Raw genomic sequence first — 24,233 nt, 5'->3', positions numbered from 1 at the left:
ATCAGGAATGCCCAGCACCCGGCCCAGGGCCCAGCACATAGTAGGTGCTCAGTGAAAGATGTTGACTAATGAATGAGTGACTGATTATTCCATTTGCCAACTAGTTGCTTGGTTATCCCACTAGCCACACGGTTTTGTTAACTGCCCTCCCTGCCCAGGCCTGGACTGCCTTTGTTCACAGAGCACCTACTGTGCGCCAGGCCCTGCCCTAGCACGTTCCCACACCATTCCAGTGTGCCCAAGCTTTGCTGCCGACTGCATATTCAGGGACCTCTTCGTTTCCCCCCAATCTTTATTTTGAATAGTTTCTAACCTATAGAAAAGTTATTTTAGGACAGTGAACATTCCCCAGTTGTTAATAGCCTGCCACAACTTTCTCCCCATACTTACGTGTCATATATATTTCTATATTCACGCATGTGCACGGGTACATTTTCTTTATCATTAAGAGATGATATGGACGGGTTTCTGGACACATACCTCTTTACTCCAAAATACTTCAGCGAGGGGCGCCTGGGTGGCTCAGTTGGTTAAGCGACTGCCTTCGGCTCAGGTCATGATCCTGGAGTCCCAGGATCGAGCCCCCACATCGGGCTCCCTGCTCGGCGGGGAGTCTGCTTCTCCCTCTGACCATCCCCCCTCTCATGTTCTCTCTCTCATTCTCTCTCTCTCTCTCAAATAAATAAGTGAAATCTTAAAAAAAAAAAAATACTTCAGCGAGTGGTTCTGATGACAAGGCTATTTTCTTATACAACGCAGCATAATTTCAAAATTCAGGAAATTTAACATGATGTAGTCATACTGTTATTTAATATATGGTCCATAATAAAATTTCCCAGTTGCCCCAATAATTTTCTTTCAAGCTGAATTTTTTGTTTGTTTTCAGTTTGTTTTAAACCGAGGACACACTCCAGGATCACCCAGAGTACTTAGTTGCCCTATATCTTAAGTGACTTAATCTAGAACAGAGGTCTGCGAACTTGTACTATAAAGAGCCAGATGGTAAATATTTTAGCCTTGAAACCCAAGATGATCTCTGTTGTAACTGCTCAGTGTTGCCACTGTAACAAAAAAGCAGCCGTAGCCAGTGTGTAACTAAATGGGCATGGCTGTGTTACAATAAAACTTGATTTACAAAAGCAAGTGGTGGGCCGAATTTGGGCTAAAGCAGACCCTTGATTTAGAAATTCTTCTCCCACACTGTACCTGTTTTCCCCCCATATTTCATTATTAAACTTTTTAGACCCTGGAAAATTAAAACAATTTTATAGTGAACATCCACATACCCACTGCCTCGGTTTTCTCACTCTTATTCCACTCCACTTGCTTTATCAGATAGCTCTCCATCCATCTTTATTTTTGACGCATTTCAAAGTAAGTTGCAGATGTTGATATGCTTTCCCCTAAGCATCTCATTGTCTTTAACCACCTTTTTAAAAAAAGATTTATTTATTTATTTGAGAGAGAGAGAGTGTGTGTGTGCGCGCGCGCGCGTGCGCGTGCAAGGAGAAGGGGCAGAGGGAGAGGGAGAATCTCAAGCAGACTTCACGCTGAGCACAGAGCCTGATATGGGGCTTGATCTCACAACTCTGAGATCACGAACCTGAGATCATGACCTGAGCCAAAATCAAGAGTCAGACACTTAACCGACTGTGCTACCCAGGTGTCCCCATCCTTAATCACCTTTAAGAAGAAGTCATATATTGACAATTTTGAAATGTCCAGGCAATTATTTTGCAAAAATCCTCCATTTGGATTTGTCAGACTCTTTGTTCAAGATTCAGGTTGAATGTTTTGACTGAGGTCAAACTAATCTACGGAGCTCTTTAAAAATATCAGTTTCAGGGGCGCCTGGGTGGCTCAGTCGTTAAGCGTCTGCCTTCGGCTCAGGTCGTGATCCCAGGGTCCTGGGATCGAGCCCCACATCGGGCTCCCTGTTCCGCGGGAAGCCTGCTTCTCCCTCTCCTACTCCCCCTGCTTGTGTTCCCTCCCTCGCTATGTCTCTCTCTGTCAAATAAATAAATAAAATCTTAAAAAAAAAAAAATCAGTTTCTCCATCCTGTTCCCAGAGGTTCTGTTTTTACAAGCTGTAGTAGATAGGGACCCAGAATCTTTATGTGTAGCTAGTGTCCTAAGTGATTCTGTCACATAGCCAGTCTGGAAGATAGCACATTATTTCATACAATTTTCACATCAACACATTAATAAAGTGTCATCATCCCAATTTATCAGGTTGGAAAGCAGAGACTTAGGTGGTTAAGGAGCTAGCCAGAGGTCATCCACCCCATGTGACAGAGAGCCAAATGGGCATCTGTTTGATGGCCCAACCTGTGCTTTGTTCCTTGCACTAGACTGCCCCCTGCTGTCCACTATGGTAATGCAACTGGAATTCTTGCCTGATGGCCCCAGGCCATTAGCTGTCTTCAAGTCAGTGTGACAGCATGAAGGACAGGGGGAAGTGGCTGTCATGGGCACCCCTGATGGCCTAAATCGAGGCTCAGGACCCTTGTTTCACCAGATTTCAAACCGTCCAGGAAGCCTGTGGGTGTCTGGGGCCAGAGCCTACAGCCTGGAGCCAGGATCTATTGGAATATTCCATCAGAGACCAAGGAGAAAATCTCTCACCTGCTTTTCTTCTGACCCAGCTACAGTACTCGGAGCATGAGGCCGAGAGCATGATTTTCTTGGCGGTGGAGGAGCATCATTTCCACGTGGGCACCAGGCTGGTGACTGCGAAGGCCAAGGTCACCAACATCATCAGGCTGGAACAGACCTTCCCCCAGGTGTGCGGAGGGTGGCCAGGGCGGGCTGTGGGTGGGGGTGGGGGTGCGGCAGTTCCAGGAGAAAAGAGGGATTTGTGAGGGGCTGTGAAGTGGGTGAAGTACGCTGGAATGGATTCTCAGCTGCTCTCAGTGTCCCTCCCTCCCTCCTCCCCCCACATTATTTGTTCAGCCCCTACTAGGGCCCGGGGCAGGCACCACTCAAGAAGCTGAGGATATTGCCTGGGACAGGACTGGTGGGTCCTTCCTCTCATCTGGTGGGGAGAAAATCACACAGATAAATAAGAGAACATTCCTAGATGGATACATTCTAGAGAGAAAAGAAAATGGGGTCATAGGAGTGGGTGTGTGGTTGGGGAGCTCTTTAGGTGGCCAGGAAGGCCTCACAAAAAAGGTGACATCTAAGCTAGCCGCGGATGACAGGCAAGTGTTGGCCATTTGAAAATCTGGTGAAAGGGCATTGCAGGCTGAGGGAACAACATGTGCAAAGGGCCTGGGGCAGGAACGAGTTGGCCTGTTTGAGGCATGGCCGCTGGGCTAGAGCAGAGCGGGTAAGTAGGAGATCATGGGGGTCTGATCATAGGGCAGGACAAGCCACAGGGAGGAGTTTGGATTTCGTTCTCTGAAATTGGAAGCCTTTTGAGGATGCGATCCAAATGATGATTTCGGATCCCTCCAGCTGCTATATGGGGAGCGACCTACAGGGGGCAGCAGAAACACCAGTGAGGAAGACCCTGGGCTTAGCAGGGTAAGAAACAATGGTGTCTTGCGTCAAGGTGGGGCAGTAAGACATTCAAGAGTAAACTCCCCCCTCCTCCCAGCAAGTCCCCCTGCAGGGCCCTTGAGCCACCCTCCAATGGGGGCACCCACCTAACAGGGAGAGTCTCCTTCTCTGAGCCTTTGCACAGGCCATTCCTTCTGCCTAGAATGCCCTTCCTTGTGTTGTCCACCAACTTCTTTCTCTGTGTTCCTTTGCCTCTTGAGTATCTTTCATGCTACATTTGTCCCCTTGTCCCATCATTTTTTGTCTCTGTGATGTCTCCCCATCCGCCGGGAGCCCCTGAAGAGCCACGACCAGTCTTGGTTATCTCTGTATCCCATCGCTCAGCCCTGGGTCTGGATCCTAATGTCTGCTCAGCACATGTTTGAGAAACCCTACTCCCGACCACAGCAGCTCCCACGAAGCACTGCCCACAGGTCAGCCCTGGGCAGACACACCCTCGCATTATCTCAGAGATTAGCGCTGTTCTTCTCATCCGCTCGCATAGACTTATAGACGGGGGAAACTGAGCTCAGAGAAGTTAGGAAACCGGCCCAAGGCCACACAGCTTGGAAGTGGAGCTGAGGGGTGGTGATCTTTTCACAGGGCCATACCTGTGCCCCACACCCCTCCCTCACATTGGGGAGCCTTTGGCTTTATGACTTCCCGATGGATCTGACAGCCCAGTAAACCATTTATGCGCCACAGATGTTCCCTGTCTTTCTTCTTCTGAAAGTGCCTCTTCTTTCCTACCCCAAGCAGGAGTGAGGGCCGGGTTCCCCAGTGACCCAGAGCTGTCTTTCTCTTCCAGTTCAGCGTCCTTCCTAGGGAGCTGGTCCTGCATACCTTGTACGAGAGAGCCCGTGGGACCCACACCCTGCACCAGACAGTTTTGTGGGATGACCAGGAGGCAGTCCTCAACGGGAGCCTCTCCAGGCCCTTCCGCAGGCCCGCTGGGAACCTCAGCCTCCAGGGTGAGTGTCCGAGAGGTCACTGGTGGGGGCGGCCTGTGGGCTCAGTGAACCATCTTTGAACAACTGCTTATCCCAGGTGCTGTTCCAGGCCCTGGGGATCCATCCGGAAGTAAGATGGCCCCAGGTCCCTGCCCTCAGGGGGAGAGGCAGTGAGCAGGGATGTGAACATGGAGAAAATCACATCAGAGTGTTTCTGAGAGTGGGAAGGATTCGACTGAGGGGTTCGGGGCTCCTTTAGGTGGGGTAGGGGACGAAGGCATGTCTGAGGAGGTAACATCCACACTGAGCCCTGAATGATGAGAAAGAACTGGCTGTGGCGGGGATCTGAGGAGGGGCATTGCAGGCAAAAAGAAAAGCAGGTGCAAAGGCCCTGAGGTGGGACAAGGCTGGGATGGTAGAACCACAGCAGCGAAGCCACTGTGGCCGGAGTGCCCTGAAGGGGGGGTGAGGAGAGGAGACAGGCGGGAGGGCTGAGGGACCCGGGTCATGCAGGGTCCCGGTCCCCCAGCCGGGAGTTAGGGCTATCCTGAGTGTGAGAAGACAGGAAGTGTGCTAGATGGGGCAACCCCAAGCTGCCCAGGGGGTTTCAGAGCGGAGGCTGACGGTCGGCAGGGGCAGTGAGTGCTGTCCCCTAGCAGCCCCACGGATGGCACCCATGTCCCCTGAGGCCATCCAGGAAACAGGTGGCCCTGGGAGGGGCTGTGCCATCACAAGGACTGTCAGTTTCTGTATGGCGAGTCCCCTTTACACAGAGCAGAGCCTGTCCTGCTGTCTGCCACGTGGGAGACACAGTGCAGACCCCCCCCCCGGGGGCACAGCTTGCTGGGTGGTCGGATGGCGTCCCCTGTACAAGGCAGAGGAGACGTGTGGCCCCTCAGCACACCAGGGCAGCGAGCCTGTGCATGCACGGGGTTCGTGGGGGGTGCTGAGCAGCCCGAGGACCCCGCTCTGTGGTTAAGGAGCGTGGGAGTTGGGGGGTCAGAGGGTGGAAGGAATGAGGGTTACGGCGCTGAGGGTGAGGCGCACGGAAGTGGGTCAGTGTTCCCTGGACCGATGACCCCGTGGCACCTTGAGACGCAGCTGGTGTCACCGTCTCTGGGCGCAGCTCCCAGGAACCTGCGTAGGGACAAGTGGGACCCCTTCCAGAGAGTTCCGAGGTCACCAAGGTGGCCCCTGTCTACTGGGGAGTCTCAGCTGGACTCCTGCCCAGGGGTCCGGGAAGACAGGACCAACTGGTGGCCTCAGGAGCTGGGGTCAGGCGAAGCACGAGGTCAGGGCAGCTGGACTCCACGTAGGGGACAAGAGAGGGGACCCTGGAGGCACGGAGACTGTCCGCTGTGAGGCCTCAGCTGTGGGGATGGCCACCTGTGTCACAGTCCGGGACAGAGGGAGAGCGGAGGGCAGCTGAGTGTGGCCCGGGTGGGTGAGGGGCAGTCACCGGGGCACCGGGCACCCGCAGCGTGAGGGAGGTCACAGCGGTACGAGACGTTGGCTGGGAGGTGGAGGGGGCAGCTCTTGCTGTGTGACGAATGTCCGGGAACTCGGGCTGGCGGGCACGTGCTGCTGATGTCGGCTGGGCTGTCTGGCTCGTTCCGGGGCCCGCCGGCGGCCAGCCTGGCTTCACTCCCTCGGTGGCTGGGCGGGGGTCCCCAGAGGGCGAGCGGGCGCGGAGGCCTCTTCAGGCCTGCGCTGGGATCCGGTGGCCTCACCCTCACCACATTCTCTTAGCAAGTCCCAGGCCAGCCCAGGTTCAGGGGCCACGGGGCCGGATTCCGCCTCGACGCAGGAGGCGCGGAGTCTCCTTGAGGAGGTGGGGAGTGGAGACCTGGGGCTCTCACGGGGACAGTGCGGGGACCGCGCTGAGTGGTGTGGTGGCCGAGTGAGGGCGGAGCTCCTGAATTTTGTGCAGATGACCCGAGCGCGGGGCCACCTGCCCGAGCTGGCGGCTGTGTCCGCTGAGATCCCCCTGAGCCCTCGTGCTCCCCTCACGTGCCCGCCCCTCCCTGTGCCCCCGCCCAGCAGAGCTCAGCCACCCGCTGTCCCTGTCCCTGTCCCCACCGCCGCGCGGCAGCCTCCGCCTGTCCTGCGAGCACTCACCACGGGAACACCGGGACGACCTGGTCGTGGGCTGGGATGGCAAGGACCAGGTAGGTGTCAGGGCCGGAAGGAGACCCCGGGAACTCCACCGACCCTGGAGCCTGGGTGGGACAGTCGGGGCCCAGGCCTGCCCGAGCCTGAGGAGCCTCACCAGGGCCGGCCCGGCGGGTCCCCGTCCCCAGGAGCCGGTAGGGGGCAGAATCGGGTCCCGGCAGCACCTGAGCCACAACAGGAATGCCTCTGGCTGACACCTGCTGAGGGCACCTCAGCCCCGCTTTCACATGATGAAATCGAAGCCCAGAGAGGTACAGCGACTTGCCCGGAGTCACAGAGCTTAGTGGAAAGCAGGGCTGGTGTTCTAACCTATGAAGGCCTCCAGCCCCTCTGTCCTCAGTCCTGTCTCTGTCATACACTGTCCCTGTCTGTTCTCCTCCAAGCCTCAACATTGCCCTCTGCAGAATGGGCTGCGTCTCTCCAAGGCCCCTCCCACAGTGGGGCTGTGTGCTCAGAGCCCGCTGCCCTCACGCCCTTGCCCTGGAAGGCGTCTGTGCAGGGTGGGGAGGGGGCTGCCCCTGTGGGCAAGGCCTCCGGCTCAGCCTGTCCCCCTCCCCAGGTGGTGGTCTCGTCCTCTCTGCAGCTGGGGAAGGGCAGGCTGGCCGCCCGCCTGGCCCTGGCTCACCCCTTCAACCTCTCCTGGTGGCACGTGGAGGCCAGCAGCCTGGCTGAGGGCAGGGGTGGCCAGCAGAGCGGGCAGGTGAGTGGGGAGCATCCGAGGTGCCCACGCTGGGGGCGTCTGGGGGTTGGGGAGCTGCATGGCTGAGCCCACAGCCCACGACCTGGGTACCGCGTGCAGGGGAAGAAGGGTCTGCTCATCTCCCGTCGGGAAGGACTCTAACAGAGTCACAGATTCCTGAAGTTTGTACCCCGAAGGGTCCTTCATTCGTTCATTCTTTCATCGATACCTTATTAAGCACCTACTGCACGTCAGGCCATGTTCGAAGCACACCGGCCTGCATCTAAAGAGCTCGCACTTTGGCAGGGCGAGAGCTTACGCGCATGTCCGACTCCTCATTTATACACTGGTCCGATGAGTCGGGAGCTGCAGAGGGTCCACACAGGGCAGCTGGGCTCCTCAACCAGCCGGGTGGCCTCGGGTCGCTCCTGGACCCTCCCTGAGCCTCGGTGTTCTCAGCTGTGAAATGGAAGCCAGAAGGCCAGTGTGTGTCAAGAGTAGACCATCTGTGCCAGGCCAGACAGAGAGCTGGCTAAAATTCAAGCCAACGAATGAAGAAAAAATGGAGAGCTGTGATAAGCCCCGTGAAGAAAGCAGGGAGGAGGCGGAGCAGAGGCTAATCAGATGTGGTGGTCAGGGAGGGCCTCCTGGGGGAAGCGGCTTGTCCCCTGAGGACCTCCGGATGAGAGGGAGCCAGCTCGTGACAAGCTGGAGGAATAGCATTCCGGGGTGGGGGTGGGAGGGCAGGAAGAGCACGTGCAAAGGCCCTGAGGTAGGAACAGGCTGGCGAGCTTCAGGAAGAGCCAGAGGCGGTTAGGCTGGAACAGAGTAAGTGGTGGGGCAGGCACCGGGGAGAGGAGATCAGCTGAGGGCCCCTGCCTTCGTCGGCTCGGGCTGCCGTCACAGAACACTGCGGCTGTGTGGCTAGGTGCCCTTTGCTTAAAACAGAAACACGTATTCCTCCCCTTTCTAGAGGCTAGAAGTCCGAGATGAAGGCGCCGGCCTGTCCGGTTCTGGTGAGCGCCCTCTTGCTGGCTCGCAGTCTCCTGCATCCTCACCTGCCGGGGAGAGAGCTCTCTGGGGTCTCTTCTCATAGGGGCGCTAATCGCATCTTGAGGCCCACCCCATGACCTCATCGACACCTAGTCCCTTCCCGTCAGCCCTGCCTCCTAATACCATCCCTGGGGATGAGGGCTTCCACAGCACAACAGGGGCATGGGGCGCACGGTTCAGTCCCCAGCAGCCCCAGAGGCCCAGAGTGAGCGGCGCGGATTTCCTTCTGGCTTTGGAGACAGCAAGGCTTGGGTATTGGGAATGAGGCGTCTTCCATCTAAATACTTCCGGTCTCCTGGGCTGGGTATGGCTCTGAGCACCTGCAGATGCGGGCAGGAGGGAGGACAGGGTCTCCAGCTCCCCTCCTTCGTCCCCTACAGTGGGGGGCTCCATCCTCCCCACTCTACCTTTCCCACCCCTCCCACTCCCTTCTCCATCCCCTGCACGCACACAGATGGAGAGCATCAGCCTCTCCTCTGGCCCTCCCCTCCACCACCCTCCATCTCCTTGCAGGTCCAGTTGGCCTGGGACAGAGGGCAACCCGTGACCTTGCACCTCACCTGGACCAACAGGTCCTCGGAGTTCAATACCATCTGGGATGGCTGCCTGGCCGCCTCCCCGGGGCAGGTATGCGCTGGCGGGACTGCCAAGCCAAGCACGGGGCTCTCTCTAACTCTGGGCCCCTGTGCTGGCTCCCCCAAGTCCCATATTCCATCTTCTTGTCAGCTCCAGGAAATTTGGGGCCTGAGTGCCCTCCGGGCCTGTGGGGCCGTAACACAGACCCCGGCCGTGTTCAGCGAGCAGCTCGATCTGTCCTGGGACCGGCGCCGGGTGCAGCAGAACCTGACATATGAGGTGAGGCCTAGAAAGCCGGGTCCCAGGCAGGTCACCCGCAGGGGGGCCACACCTGCTGTACAAAGTTTCTGGCTCTGAGGCCATGGGGTCTTGTGCCAATGCTAGCTGTGCTGGAGGATGGTGAGCAACTCACTTCTCCACTGTGAGCCTTGGTGTTCTCATCTGTAAAATGGGTTCCCTGACTGGGGTATAGTGACAGCTCTGCGGGGATGAGGGAAGCAAGGCGCCCAGCATGAGGTGAGCACTCGGAGCCAGAGGAGGGAAGGAGCTGGTGACACCAGAGGGCTTTTGGGGGCAGAGGGAGATCAGGTTCCTGGAGGCGTCAGGTTGGAGTCTTCCCGGCATCACTGCCCACCTGGGGCTGCGGCTGGGGCTGAGCACTGTTCTGCAGAGCCTGGGACAGGGACCGGACCACGGAGAAATGGGGAGAAATGGCCCTGAAAGCCAACCTTGTTCCTCCTGGGGTCTCGCACCCTGGGCTCTGGGACCCTTTAAACTCAGGCTCCCGGTGCTCCCCACAAACATCCGCCCAGCGTATAAATCACTGCTGTGGCCGACTGGAGCTCTCATGATGGGACTTCCAGCACCTGACCCTCTCTCGTGAGGTCTCCCGTCTGCAGCTGGCCTTGGCCCCTCTCCCCTCTCATGGGATGAGCCCCTGCCTCACGGTGCCCTCTCCTGCCAGAGGCATTGGCCATCGCAGGCGGACAGGATCCACGCCGAGGCCATGCTGCAGCACATCTTCACCGGCTCCTGCACCACTCAGAGCTTCCAGGGGGAGGTGGGGACCGACTATACCCACCGGCTGCACCATTCCCTGCACCTGGGGCTCTGCGACCTGCCCAGGGTGAGTCTGTCCCGGGGAGGGGGCCCGGGCACCCATGGAGGGAGGGTGAGGAGAGAGGACAGCATCCACAGAGCGCAGGGGTGTGTGCGAGGGAGCTGGGTGCCCACATCACCGCTCTGCCATCTGCCGGTGGGGTGATCCCAGGCAGGGCGGGTCGACCCTCTCAAAGTCCAGGGTTCCATCTGAGGAACAGAAGAGGCAGTAGGCTTCAGCATGTAGGGTGACTGTGAGATATGAGATGCAACACAGGAAGAGAGCTTTACACGTAAATGAAAGGTGCTCAGCTGCATCGTTGTTGGAGGTGAGGTGTTGGGACCCCTTTCCCAAAACATTCTTCCTGGGTTTGTTAGCTGGTTGATTGGTCCTTCCTCCTACCTACCAACTCTCCCATCCATCCACCCACCTACTCCCCACCCTTCTGTCCATCCATCCCCCCATCCATCCATCCATACACCCACCCAGCCACCTACTCACCACCTTCCCATCTATCCACCCACCCATCCACCTACTCACCCACTTTCCCATCCATCCACCCATGTACTCCCCACCCTTCTGTCCATCCATCCCCCCATCCATCCATCCATAAACCCACCCATCCACCTACTCACCCACCTTCCCATCCATTCACCCACCTATCCACCTACTCACCCACTTTCCCATCCATCCAGCCACCTACTCACCCACCCTCCTGTCAGTCCATCTGTCCATCTACCCAGCCACCCACCTACTCACCTACCCATCTACCTACTCACCCACCCTCCTATCCATCCATCCATCCATTTCCCCAACTATCCATCTATCCCAGGGTCAGAGATTTTCTGTAAAGGGTCAGATAGCAAATATTTTAGCTTTTCTTTTTTTTTTTTTTAAGACTTTATTTATTTATTTGACACAGAGAGAGAGAGTGCGCACAAGCTGGGGGAGTGGCAGGCAGAGGGAGAGGGAGAAGCAGGCTTCCCGCTTGAGCAGGGAGCCCGATGCGGGGCTCGATCCCATGCCCCGGGGATCATGACCTGAGCCGAAGGCAGACGCTTAACGACTGAGCCACCCAGGTGCCCCATATTTTAGCTTTTCAAGCCATATGATCTCTGTTACCATCACTCAACTGTGCTGTCATAGGTTATATGTAAACTCATGGGTGTGGCCATCTTCCGATGCATATTTATTAACAAGAACAAGCAGTGAGCCAAATTTGGCTCTTGAGCCAGGTTGCCAACCCTATTCATCCATTTGTTCAGGAAGCATTTGTGGGTTTTACTTAATGCAGGGCCCTCTCCTAGGTGCAGGGACAAGGAAGGTGAAGGGGACAGACTGGGTGCCCCACCCCTTGGAGCTCACATTCCAGTGGGTGGAAAAAGTTAAACAAGATGCATGATACGGGGGCACCTGGGTGGCTCAGTCGTTAAGCGTCTGCCTTCGGCTCAGGTCATGATCCCAGGGTCCTGGGATCAAGCCCCGCATCAGGTTCCTGGCTCACTGAGGAGCCTGCTTCTCCCTCTCCCTCTGCCTCTCTCCCTGCTCATGCTTTCTCTCTCTCTCTCTATCTCTGTGTCTCAAATGAATAAATAAAATCTTAAAAAAAAAAAAAAAGATGCATGATATGTACTGAGGCATGATGAATGCTGTGAAGGAATGACGCAGGGAGAGGGGACAGGGGATTGCAGGGGGCCCCACTGACAAATGCGAGCTCTGCACAGGGAACAGCCAGTGCAAAGGCCCTGTGGCGGAGCATGCTGAGGGTATTGGAGGAACAGAGGGCAGCCTTTAGAGAGCAAGGAGGTGAGGTTAAGAAGATTATGCTGACTTGTGGGCCATATCAGGCAACCAGCTTTTCTTAGTACAACGGGGAGGCGGAGAGTTTTGAGCAAGGGGATCATGTCCGATTTGCATTTTTCACCGTCAGTCTGGCTCCCGAGTGGAGGAGGGACCATGGGCTGAACTAGAAGGGAGACCCAACAGGCTCTTGCGACAGCCCCGGGGGTCTGGACCAGGCCCGGGCATGGTGGGGAGAGGAAGTTGCAGCCCCTGTGCCTCCCTGACCGCTGACACCCACCCTCTCGTTCCAGGCTCTCTCAGTCTCTGGGGAGCACACCCTGGGCCACAATGGGCTCCTGCTGGATTCCCGCTGCCAGATGGGCCTCGCCCCGGACCCAGACCATGGCCTGCACCTCAGCCTGACCCTCCGCAACCACAGCAAGCCTCGGGCACCAGACTTCTCCGGGGAGCTGGAGGTGGGTGGCCAGGTCGGGGCTGCCTGCACCCCCCCACACACACCCCCAGGAGGATGCCCTTCCTCCAGCTCTGGCCTGCGAGGCCACCACCGCCTGGATGGCCCTGCCACCTGGTGGTCACTGTCAGAACCGCAGGCTGGCACGCTGCTCGGCTTCCTCCCCTGCAAAGCGGGGAGTAATCGCTGCACCTACCCTAGCTCCCGTGGGATTCATGCTGCGAGGATTAAGTATGTTACTACGTGCAGATCACTTAGAGCAGTGCCTGGGACAAGGCAGCCACTCAGTATTACCGATTCTCCCAGCAGCCCAGGAAGGTAGGAGGGCGCAGAGCTGGGCTCGATGCCTTCTCTGTCCCCACCGGCCGAGTGAAGGGAAGGGCCTTGGGAAGGGCCCTCGCTGAGCCCTGCCTCCTCATCTGTAAGTGGGGAGCGGACATACTTCGCAAGGCAGCGGGTAGGGTTCCGGGCACCCCCTCCCTCTGCCCCCTTTAAAATAGGCACACAGTAGGTGCCCCATCACTGTTACCATCTGCCCACCTCCGCGTCCCCCTGGCCAAGTGCCCCTGACTTCGTGACTTTCCTTCTTCTGACCTCAGTTGTCTCCTCTGTCCAATGGGAACAAATCCCACCTCATCTGCAGAGCTGTTTGCACATAGTAGGTGCTCGTGAGGTTTCCTTCCAGCATCCGGAGCTGGATGGGGATGGCTCTTCTGCCTCTGGAGGTCGCTCGGCCTGTTCCCTGCATGGTGGCACGGTGGTATCAAAAGAGCTTCGCTCTCCAAGCCTGTCCGGGGTGACCGCTTCGTTTCCCCGCCTGCCAGCCAGGCCCCCAGCCGCTCCCGCGCCTGTCATCCCAGTGCCCCAAGGCCTGCCGGCCTGGGAGTGGGCCCCCTGCCCCATGTGGGGGTCCATGCGGTGGAGAGAGGTCTTTCCCAGCCTTGTTTGGTCCTCATGACACTGTGAAATTTCAAAAGGCTCTCTGGGCTGCACCCCACCCACTTGGAAACCTCGAGGATGGATTTTCTGGAACATGTGTAGTGAGCCCCCTGAATTAGATTCCTAGGGCTGCCGAACGGAGGACCCCCCAGCGCGGTGCTGGAACACAACAGGATTTTTTTCCTTTCACAGTGCTAGAGGCTAGAAGTCTGAAATCAGGGTGTCAGCAAGTCCGCACGCCCAGCAGAAGCTCTAGGGCACTGTCCCCCCGTGCCTCTTCCTGCTTCTGGGGGTCACCGGCAGGCCTGGGCGCTCCTTGGCTTATGGCCGTGTCATTCCAACCTCTGCGTCTTCACACGGCTGTCTCCCAAGGCTATGGGTCGTTGCATTTAGGGCCCACCTGAATCCAGGACAACCACATCTGCAGAGACCCTATTTCCGAATAATCGGAACCAGGGTTCAAACTTCCATGTGCCTTTTTGAGGAACACGTTCACCCCGTAAGGCGCCCTCCTGTAACACACACACACACACACACACACACACACACACACACACACACACAGTAATTCCGATTCCTGCTGAAGTTCGAAGGCCACCGTACTGCGTCATTTGACAGAACTGGAAACCGAGGCACAGACAGGGCAACGCACTTATTCAGGGTGGTATGGCTCGTTGGTAGCAGCATCTGGACTCGAACATGGGGCAGCTGAGTCCCGGCCAGAGGTGGCTCCCCTCCCCCCAACAGGCCTCCCCTTGCAGGGTGTCCTCCAGGGTTCCTTCTGTGACCTCCAGCCTCATTGTCCATTCAGAGCTCACCTGTCCCGAGTCCCCCTCCTGCAAGGCTGGGCATCTGCAAGGGTCGCGACAAAGTGCTCGGGGACTGTGTTTGTGCCCCGTGCTCCCCACAACAGCTCCTTGAACGTGCTGAGGCATTTGCCGTGCTTCTCCTGAAATTACAGAAAGCACGGCAGGTAGAAACAGCTGGGCACCAGGGACGGCAAAAATGTCAAGGCCCAGGGCCACCCGGATCAGTTAAGACAGCGGTGCCGGGGCGAGGCCTGGCCTCGGCGATGTTTAAGCCATGGGGATGGTGGGTGCCCCTGGCTTATCAGGCCCCAGATGTGGATTTAATAGGTACTTTCTGCAGTTGGCAGGGATAGTGAACCTTGTGGGGTTGTACGTGGGGGTCCCAGTGCCCCGGGAGATGTGGGGCAGGGGTGGGCGCTGCCTTTTCTCTCCTTGGGCCCGGGGCTAGCAAGAGCGGGGGGACCAGGCCCCACTCTGCTCTCTGCTCCCCTGTTTGCAGATCCTCAGCGCCAAGGCTCAGCAGCTTGGCCTGCGGGGCCGGGTCTCCACCTCAGCTTCTCGGGCCAGCATCCAGCTAGAGGGAATTGTGGACAATGGGGACGAGAAAGTGAGGCTGTCGGTGTCCCGGGCCCCGAGCTGCCTCCAGGCCGCTGTGACCCATGAGGAAGGTGAGTAGAGACAGCGAGGACTGCTCAGATGGCTGGGGCGGGGCCCAGCTGGGCCCCAGAGAGGACAGAGATCGGGGTGTTGATAGTTGAGGAGTCAGGGAACCCGGTTAGGACTTCGTGGCGCCCCCAGCTCAGAGGAGACAGTGAGCCCCCTGCAGCCACCTGTATGGGGCTGTGATGTCAGGAGAGGTTGGGAGAAGGGTCCAGGTGGGCAGACGGGAGGTGGGTATGGGCTGGGGGATGAGAAGGAGCCCAGGCCTCAGGGGGTCGGGAAGCTGATTTGGGTGGTGCGCTTCCAGGCCTGCAAACGCTAGGGCCTGGGGCTGACGGGAAGCTCTCCATGGAAAGGAGGAGGTGTAGACAGCCGGGCGGCAGCCAGGCGAGTCCCGGGGGCAACAGCAGGACCCTTCCTGGCCCCAGGGAGCCGAGAGGAGAGCGTGGTGCTGCGGGCATGTGCCCACAGGCGAACGGCCGAGGTGGAGGCCCTGCTCCAGGACGGCGGGCAGCCCGTGCAGCCCCTGGGACGCCTGAGCCTGCAGGCTGCCAACCAGAGTCTTCGCCTGGAGGCACACGGCTGCCCGGGAACCCTGCTGGGCCGCGTGGAGGTGAGGCGGCCCCGGGGGTGGGGGATGCTGTTTTCCCTGGGGCCCAGACCACAGTGCCGGGGCTGCGAGCCTTTTGGGTCCAACAAGGCCCAGAAAACCAGAGGCAGCCCCGTAGCATGCAAACATATCCTGGGGCCCTATGGCTGGCACCGAGAACCTCCTGTCCACCCCAGTCCCGGGAAGCACCCCCCTCCCCGGAGTCCCCAGCCTGTCCCTCTGTGCCCACAGTCCAGGATGGCAGCCATAGGGGCCCAGGTGGGAGCCCAGCTGGAGAAGAAGATCCGAGGCTTGGATGCCTACGTGGAAAGGTTCCGGCGCCTGGTGGGTAGACTGCACCGGGGGGTCGGGGACACACTTTGAGAAGGGGAGGTGCTGTGTGGAGATGCCCCCCCTTCCCCCGGCGCATCCTGTGCCCTCCACTCACCAGGCGTGAGGATCTTCTGGAGTGCCCCAGACCCTCACACCAATCCTGCCTCGATTTCCCTGCCCAGGTGCAGCCGGCGGGCACCCTGGACAGCATGGTGGGCCCCCTCCTGCAGTTGTCCCACAGGGGACTGGGAGCCGTGGTGGCGAGTGGCCGGGCAGTGGCCGCGCCATGGGGCCAGGCCAGGCAGGCGCTGATACACCACTTGCCCCCCTACCTGGAGAGACTACGGGCGGGGCTGGAGCAGCTGCGGAACGAGCTGGAACGTGAGTGCACGAGCGAGGGCCCAACCCCAGAGCCCTCCCGGCCTGCGGGGCCTCATGGGCCTGCAGCCTTTGTGTTCTCTCTGCTGCCTCCATCCCTGCAGCTCTCCAAGCTAACATCCCTCATGCCCGCTGCCTTGGTTCTTTGCGGACTGCTGGTCTATTTTTTTTTTTTCCAGTCCCCGCCTGATTTCTTTTGGGCCTACAGCTTTATTTCTATTAGGCCCAGTGCTGGAAGATCCCAGAGCCCATTTCTGGTTCTGTGATCAGCGCCAGCGTGGCTGTGTGGTTCAGGCTTCTGTCCTGGTTACTAAGTCGCCGCTGCCCCGAGCGTCCTCCAAGTGATGCTGGGAACCTCAGGCCTCTCCACACGAGCACCAGGGCCGATAGCTGGCCCTTCTCTCCCACCCTGCTTCTGTCTCTGGGTCAGAATCCCCACGGCCACCCCCAGCTTCCGTGGCTCGCTAGGGCTCAGTTCTCGGAATATTTTCCTGCTCACAGCTAGGATTTGTTACAGCGAAAGCACACAGAGCAAGATCAGCAAAGGGAAGCGGTGCGGGGGCCCGAGCGAGGGAGGGAAACCAGGCACAAGCTTCCAGAATCTTCTCCCGGGGAGGTCACCCAGGACGCCTTCAATTCCCCCAGCGTCACATGGTGACCACCACTGGTCTGCCAGGGAAGCTCGTTAGAGGTCCTGCACCGAGGGTTTTCTTAGGGGGCTTGTCCTGGAGGAAGCCTCCCCTGGCACACACCACCATTCCGGACTCACAGGAGGAAAGGGGGTGTTGGGCACAAGCCATTTGTCCCTGCAAATGGTTTGGGCAGAGCGAGGCCCTCTGTTCGGTTCTGGGAGTGGTGGCAACCCTCCTCCCATCCGGGCTCCCACATGCCAGCCCAGGGCCGACCTTGGGAACGGGCCTTGCAGAGGGGAAGTCTCGGGCCTGCCGGGCTGGCTCTTTCCCTGCACTCCCTCGTGCCGCCACCTTATTCCCTGGAACAGGCCCTGTTTCCTGGAGGCCTGGGTCATCAAGGGGGCCGGTCCCCCTGCCGGGGTCTGGGCTGCAGGCCCAGTGACATCTGGCCTGAGGTCAGGACTCCGGGTGGGGGGATGGGGAGGGGGCTCACGGTGGGTGGCGGCCACCTGTTGCAGGGCCCCTGGCCACACTGAAGGACGCCTACCTGGAGGTGACCCCACAGCCCCTGGACGAGGTGTGGCGGGAGCGGGCCGAGGAGGCCGTGCGGCTGTGGCGGGCCCTGGGGCCCAGGCCCATCAGGGCAGCCGTGGAGCTGGTGAGGTGGGGCGAGGGGGTGGGACGCGGGCCTGCCAGGTGGGGTGAACCCTGATGGCTCTTCCCGCCCGCCTCCTGCAGGCCGCCCACCAGATGCTGTCTTGGGCTGAATCCACTTTGTCCCAGGCCCTGCAGAGGCTCTGCAAGCCCTTGCTGGCCCTGTACAGCTTCTCAGCCAGGTACCTTGGGGACCGGGGACCGTCCTTCTCTGCCTCCCTGCCCCAGGCCGGGCCCCAGGCTACAGCACCCTTGGTCTCGTGTATTCCTTAGGACGACCCTGCCAGGGGGGCATTTTCAGTCCTCATCTGTTAAGTTGAGGCTTATTCTTCATTCCACGGGTATTGGATGAACAGGTTCTCCGGGTGGGAGCTGTTTTAGGTTCTATGGATACAGCAGTGAACGAGACCCATCCCCATCCTCACACTGAACAAAGAGCTAGGTTATCTACACCGTACTCGGCCACACTTTCCTCCAGAGGGGCCTCAGGGTAAAAGTTTTCAGGCTTTGTAGGCTTGGTGGTCTCTCCCTTCATCTTCCCTTTGTTTTTCAATAATCCTTTAAAAACAGAAGAGCCCCTCTTACCTTGCAGGCCCTCCAGAAACTGGACACGGGCTGGATCTCGCCCATGAGACATAGTTTCCTAGCCTGTGCTTTGGTATATCGGGTGGTAAATGCTGGAGACGAACAGGCAGGACAAGTGGGGTGGGGGGCACCCTTGGCATGGTGAAGCCATGGTCTGCTTCTTTGAGAAGGTGGCGTTTGCACAAGGGCTGGAAGGAGCTGGGGGAGGGGGCCCTGTGAGCATCATGGGAAGAGTTTCAGGCAGAGGCCACAGCCAGTGCAAAGGCCCAGGGGTGGGAGTGTGCCTGGCCTGCTGGAGGAGTATGGAGGAAACCAGTGGGGCTGGAGTGGAGGCTACAAGAGCCTGAGGGTTGAGGGGCATCCAGGTGGCCTGGAGCCTTTGTGATGACATTGACTTCTACTCTGTGATGGGAACTCACAAAAGGTTTCGAGCTGAGAAAAGACATGATGTATATCCCATTTAAAAAGATCCCTCTGGGGGCGCCTGGGTGGCTCAGCCGTTTAGCGTTAGGCTTCCTGCTCAGAGGGAAGCCCCGCATTAGGCTTCCTGCTCAGAGGGAAGCCTGCTTCTCCCTCTCCCACTCCCCCTGCTTGTGTTCCCTCTCTCGCTGTCTCTGTCAAAAAATAAATAAAAATTAAAAAAAATAAAAAGATCCCTCTGGCCCTGGTGGTGAGACTCGGCTGGGCGCAGGGGCGTGGTGTGGATGGAAGTGCGGAGCCCCGTAAGGAGTGGCCCTCGGTTGTGGGTGTCCGGGCGAGACTCGGGAGCCATGGAAGGGCTGCAAGGTGTTTAGATTCTGGATATGTTGTAAGGTCAAGCCTGGAGATTTGCTGACAGATTGGCTTAGGTGTTGGAACAGGTGGCGCCGAGGTTTTTGGCCTTGCAAATGGCAGGAGGGACGGTCTGGTCCATTGGCGGAGCAATGAGGGATGACTGGTGGCAGGCAGATGGGGGCTTTATCAGTTTCCTCTTGCTGCCATAGCCCCTTGACCCACACATTTAGTGATTTCAAACAACACAGACTTATCCTTGTGTCGTTCTAGAGGTCCGAAGTCTGGGAAATCCGTTTCAGTGGGCTACAGCCAACGTGTCGGCCGGGCTGGCTCCCAGGGAGGCTCCAGGGGAGAACCCACCCCCTTTACCTTTTCCAGCCTCTAGGAGCACCGGCGCTCCTTGGCTCAGAGACCCTTCCTCCACCTTCAAAGCTGAAAGCCACAGCATCACTTTCTCTCCAGACTCTGTCCTTCTATCTTGTCTCTCTGACCCTCCTCCCGCCCTTTTTCTGATGACATGAGCTCACCCGGATAATCCATCCCAGAATCCTTCACTTAGGCACACCCGCAAAGTGCCTTTGGCCACATCAGTTCCCGTAGTCCTAGGGCCCAGGCACTTGGAGGTCTTCGGGGGCCTTTATTCAGTCTGTGTGGCAGGAGCGGGGATGGTCAGGGCGCCATTCTGGACGCATTGAGCTTGAGAAGCCATGAGGACACACAGTTGGAAACGGCCAGTAGGAACTGCTATTTTGAGGTCTGGGCCGTACAACAGTCTGGGAGTTGTCAGAGAGGAGACTGGACCAGATGGGGCAGCAGAACCAGCCTCAGAGACAGGCCTGGGCTCTGGGGTGCGTGCGCCCCTCCCCCTCCCAGGCTGGGGCCCCCATCAGCAGTGGGGGGGGTGCTCGGAATGGCAGCGGCCCCAGCCAAGCGACCTCACAGCACGTGGGGACCGGGGGAATGCTTGGGCTTGAATCCCGTTCTGACTCGGGCAAACTTGGATCAGTGCTCGGTGCCTCGGGTGGTGCTCAGGCCACCAGGGCTCTCGGTGCTGTCACAACGTGGGCTGGCCGAGGGAAGCTGCCAAGGGGGCACGGTGTCAGCTGGTGTGCAGAGGAATGTACTAGTCGGGGCTGTTTGCAAAGGTAGGGGCTGACTGGTGCGGTTAGGGGGCTCCTGCCCGGGGGAGGTCCTGGCAAGGGGTCAGCACTGGGTGCTTGTGCTGAGGAAGGGGTGCGGGGGGCAGGGAGGCCTCTGAGACCACTTCCGGCCCCACCGCTGCAGGTCCTCCGGGCCTCCTGGGGGAGGTAAATGTCCTCCCCCACCCCCAGCCCCCTGGACCTACCTCCACCCGCAGTCGAGGGCATGAACTATTCCTCATCTACCTCCAAGCCCAACGTGTGCTGAGACCTCTCTGCTCCTTCAGACCCCACAAAGTCGACCTGACCCCTGTTTTCTGCCCTGAGAAAGTTTCAGGGTCCTCCCTTGATGGTCGAACTCCCAAGGTCCCCTTTGGCTCCGACCTCCCCTTTCTCCGATGCTTTTGCTGCCCACCCCACCTCCAGGAGCCCTAAATGTGGGCCGGCCCATTCTCGGGGTTCACATAGACCTGACCCAAGGCCCTGGGGGGCAGCACGTATGTACCCCCCCCCCCGGCAGGAGCCCAGACATCTGTGTCCTTCCAGCGAGGCCGCTGTGTCTGCCCTGAGCCTGGACCCTCCTCCACCTCCTCTGTGCTCCTTCCAGGAACTGTTCGGTGCGGGTGACTTTGCCGCTGCTGCCGGCGGGGAACGAGCCCCTGGCTGTGGCCCGGGTGACCGGCTACGTGGTGGAGAAGCTGCTGCGGCCGCTCGGCGAGCTGTCCAGGACCAACGTGTGGGCCGAGTACTACCGGCTGCAGCATCGTCTGCTGGAGAGCCCCCACGACTGTGAGTCTCGGGCCGCCCTCCTCCCCGGGAAGCCCTGGACCCTGTGGGGTGGGGCAGCAGGACGTGGCAGGGGCAGACAGAGAGGGGCCTGGTCCTGGGTGGCCCCCGGGACCTGAGCCCAGTACCGCAGGGCCCAGAGGTTACTGGACTGTCACAGGTCATAGTGGACGAGGACTGGGCTGCAGATCCGGGCTTTCGTCCAGCATAGGAAAGCCTGAGTCTGGGGCCCAACCCAGAAGTGGGCCAAGCGGCTTGGGGCTCGAGGCCAGCTCCCTCCCCCTTGTCGGTCCTGGAGACGCAAAAGGCAGACCTCCAGCTGGAGCCGGAAGGCGGCTAATGGAGTCCAGACTCGTGGTCAGGCAGGGCCGGCCACCACGGGCTGTGCCAAGACCGGATGTGGCTCCAGGGGCTTGGGGCCCCGTGGGAGTTTGCATCCAGCTCGTGCCCGAGTGTGGCCCGGGCGAGTCTTCCCACCTCTCTGGGACTTGGTTTCCCCTCTGTGCACTGGAGGTGGCACCAGGGCTCACTCCTCTGGGTGACAGGCACGTGTGGTTTGTGAGCCGAGTTCCTTGGTGCCGGGGTGGGCCTCAAGTCCACAGGCAGGTGTGGCACTCAGGGCCTGGTAGGACTGGTGTATCAGTGTGGTTCGTACCGACCACGCGGGAATGCTGAGGCTCGGGGCAAGCGGTTGCCCTCCTAGGGTCAGGGGTACTTTCTCTGCTGGGCAGCACGGTGAGGTTGAAGTCGGCCTTGGAGTTCCGTACTTGTGTGACCTTGGGCTGGCCTGTGACCTTGAGCTCTGATGGCTGATGAAGGGGCATGCAGGACCCTCCTCGTGAGGCTGGCTGGGCCAGCAGCCCCCTGGCCTGGGTATGTGTCCCCTAGTGCCCCCCCACTTCTAGCCCAAGTCGCTGCTCAGCAGCCGAACTGGCCCGGTGGGGCACGCTGTCCCTGTCTTGATCTTCTGCCCACCTGGACGAGGGCAGAGCCAGGCCCCCATGGTAACTTCCTTGCATTAGATGGAGCCTTTGGTCATACTTTTGTGTGTTTTTTATACTGATTATTTTTCAATAGCTTCATTGACCCACAATTCGCATACCACACTGTTTAGTTCAAGCATATAATTCAGTGGCTTTGAATATATTCACAGAGGTTCACATCCCCCACTGCCGTCGGTTGTAGAGCATTTTCATGACCTCACAAGCATCCTCTGTCCCTTAGCTGTCACCCTCTGTCCTTGGCTCCCACCTGTCTCCCTCCTGGCTCCATGGATTTGCCTACTCTGGACACTTCATATGAAAGGAATCCTGTATCAGCCCTTTCTTTTTATTGTCGACTTCGCTGGAGATGGTGGAGAAGAGCTGGGGATAGACCCCCCCCCCCCATGTGGGCTGCCCAAGGGGTCACAGGCCAGAAAGGCTCTGGACACCCTGGAGTACCCCCTGCGCTCAGGGTCCCCAGGGTAGCGGGCAGAGCGGGCAGAGCCATCTTACCTGCCCTGGGCTTTCTTCTTCCCAGACCATGCTGTGGTGGCCGGGGCCAGGTATGTGGTGACCTTTGATGGCCAGGTGTGGAGCCTGGGTGTCCACTGTGGCCGTCTGCTGCTGGCCAAGGACTTTGCCCACGACACGTTCTCACTGACACTGAACCGGGCCCGCTCGGGGCTCCCGTCCCTGTCCGTGGAGCTGAACCGTACCACCCTGGTGCTCTACCCGAGCCTGAAGGTGAGCATGCGAGAGTGGGAGGGGCAGGGGGCCCAGAAGGATGACACGTTCCTGTCACATCCACACACCCATGGCCTGGGCCCCAGACCCTTCCCACCTGGTGCCCCACGTTGCCTGCCACCTGTCTGCTCAGCCCATGTCTGGCCCCCAGACCTACAGGCTGTATGATTCCTCCTCGCCTACGGAGAGCTGTCTGCACGTCGATCTGCCTCCTGCCAAGACGAGGAGGGATGTCCCCAGGATCGAGCTGACCAGTGAGGACGGCATCTCCATCACCTGTGATGTCCGAGCTGGTCTCTGCAGCCTGACTCTGGGCCTCTGGCTCCACGGTGGGTCTGGGTCCCAGCTAGCAGCCTCCGAGCCGGTGGGGTCGGCCTTGCAGAGGCTGGGAGATCCCCAGCCAGGGACACTCTCGGGGTCCTCGGGACGCTGGGGGCAGGATGCCCAGGGACTCCCTCAGGCTGCTGCTGATCTTTGGGGCTTACAACCTTAGCAGGCAGGAGAATAGTCTGAAGGGCTCAGGATGGGAAGGAGGTCCAAGGCCATGTCTCCCTGCTGGGTCACGGCAGTGCTGGGACCGTCCCCACTGCAGGTGGACAGATCCTGCTCGGCTCGGTGCCCACTGGCCTTGTCTCTGCAGCTGTAATACCCCGGTCGCCGCCTCCTCCCCTTCTCCTCCTCATTGTTGGCTGTGGTTTGGATGACCTCACTGAAGCTCATGGACGGGCCACCATTCTCACAGCCCGGATTTAAGCCCAGGGTTCTCTGACCCCATATTCTACCTCCTTTCTGGGACATCGACTCCGGGTTCAGGGCAGCCCCAGAACAGCTCTCCCGTCAGCCCAGGCCACTTGGGATGAGGACGGTGGGCATGGGGAGGGTCCCCAGAAGGGACACAAATGCTTTGCTCCCTTCTCCTGTCCCTCTGATGAGGGGCTAGAGCCCAGGGGTGGTATGGGCGTCGGGTGTGGAGGGTCCGGGCGTTTCTGGAACCTGGGCCCAGACAGGCTCTCACCTGGCCCCCTTTCTGCACAGGGGTGTCTGCTGGCCTTCTGGGCACCAATGACAATGAGGCGGGCAATGAGCTGATGTTGCCGGATGGCACAGCGGCCCAGAGCCTGGAGGAGCTCGCCCTCGCCTGGCAGGTGAGCTGGTGCGCCAGCCCTCCTCCTCTGGGGGGTCGTGTGTCCCGGGGGCTGTGTGGGTAGAGATTGGCTTGGGGCATGTGTACTCTGCAGACAGCTTCTCTGTCCAAGCTGCCCAAGAAGGAGGAGGTCCAGGCGGCAGGCCTGAGTCTGGGCTTTGTCTCACTAGGTGGGTGGCGACTGCAGGGCCATGGAGAAAACTCAGGAGTGCCCAGGCTGGAGCCCCACCTGCTGGGCCTTCTTCCAGGACCCCCGTTCCTGCCTGGGGAACTGCTTCAGGGTGGTGAGTGTGAGGCTGGGTCTGGACCCCAGCAGAAGCCATGCAGCAGGTAGACCAGGGGACCCAAATTGACCCCTATCTTGCCTCTGCCCCTCCCCTGTGCTACTCGCAAGGGCATAACGCGCAAGGACCGAGACCGTGGGTGCTGGATTTCAGGTGGACCCCATGCCATTCCTCAGCCTGTGCATCCAGGAGACCTGTGGCACCCAGGAGCTCCACCCTGCCTGTAACCTGGCAGCTGCCTACATCCACTTGTGTGCCCGGGGCTTCGTGCCCCTGGACCCTCCTCCGCAGTGCGGTAAGCCACCCCCCACCAGCCATCCAGCTCACCCCTACCTGGCTGACCCCTGCCTTGCCTCCCAGAGGGAAAACTAGTTCCTTTCTCTTACTTAGTTCATTATATGACAACGGAGTGCCTGTCCGCCTGGCAGGAGCTAAGAGTCAAAACAAAGTTCTGTGCAAAGGAGTACTTAGAAA

At 59.2% G+C, this 24,233-nt stretch overlaps 1 protein-coding gene across 1 annotated transcript in view; it reads left to right on the top strand.

Annotated features, from left to right (window-relative positions):
- Positions 1-24,233, top strand: part of LOC116624395 — a 143,683-nt gene that overhangs the window by 103,801 nt on the left and 15,649 nt on the right. The window contains 20 exon segments of the mRNA XM_032392234.1: positions 2,646-2,783; positions 4,352-4,514; positions 6,534-6,661; positions 7,225-7,365; positions 8,911-9,024; positions 9,124-9,252; positions 9,938-10,099; positions 12,166-12,330; positions 14,574-14,742; positions 15,163-15,347; positions 15,576-15,668; positions 15,839-16,037; positions 17,185-17,315; positions 17,363-17,502; positions 20,426-20,607; positions 22,126-22,331; positions 22,483-22,660; positions 23,367-23,476; positions 23,646-23,759; positions 23,913-24,054. Coding sequence (XP_032248125.1) covers positions 2,646-2,783; positions 4,352-4,514; positions 6,534-6,661; positions 7,225-7,365; positions 8,911-9,024; positions 9,124-9,252; positions 9,938-10,099; positions 12,166-12,330; positions 14,574-14,742; positions 15,163-15,347; positions 15,576-15,668; positions 15,839-16,037; positions 17,185-17,315; positions 17,363-17,502; positions 20,426-20,607; positions 22,126-22,331; positions 22,483-22,660; positions 23,367-23,476; positions 23,646-23,759; positions 23,913-24,054 — 2,989 coding nt within the window.

Source organism: Phoca vitulina, unplaced genomic scaffold (assembly GCF_004348235.1).
Source record: "Phoca vitulina isolate PV1807 unplaced genomic scaffold, GSC_HSeal_1.0 scaffold66, whole genome shotgun sequence".
In the NCBI taxonomy this organism is placed as follows: Eukaryota; Metazoa; Chordata; class Mammalia; order Carnivora; family Phocidae; genus Phoca; species Phoca vitulina.
The sequence above is the reverse complement of the archived record's forward strand: the minus strand, read 5'-3'. Positions and strand labels throughout refer to the sequence as shown.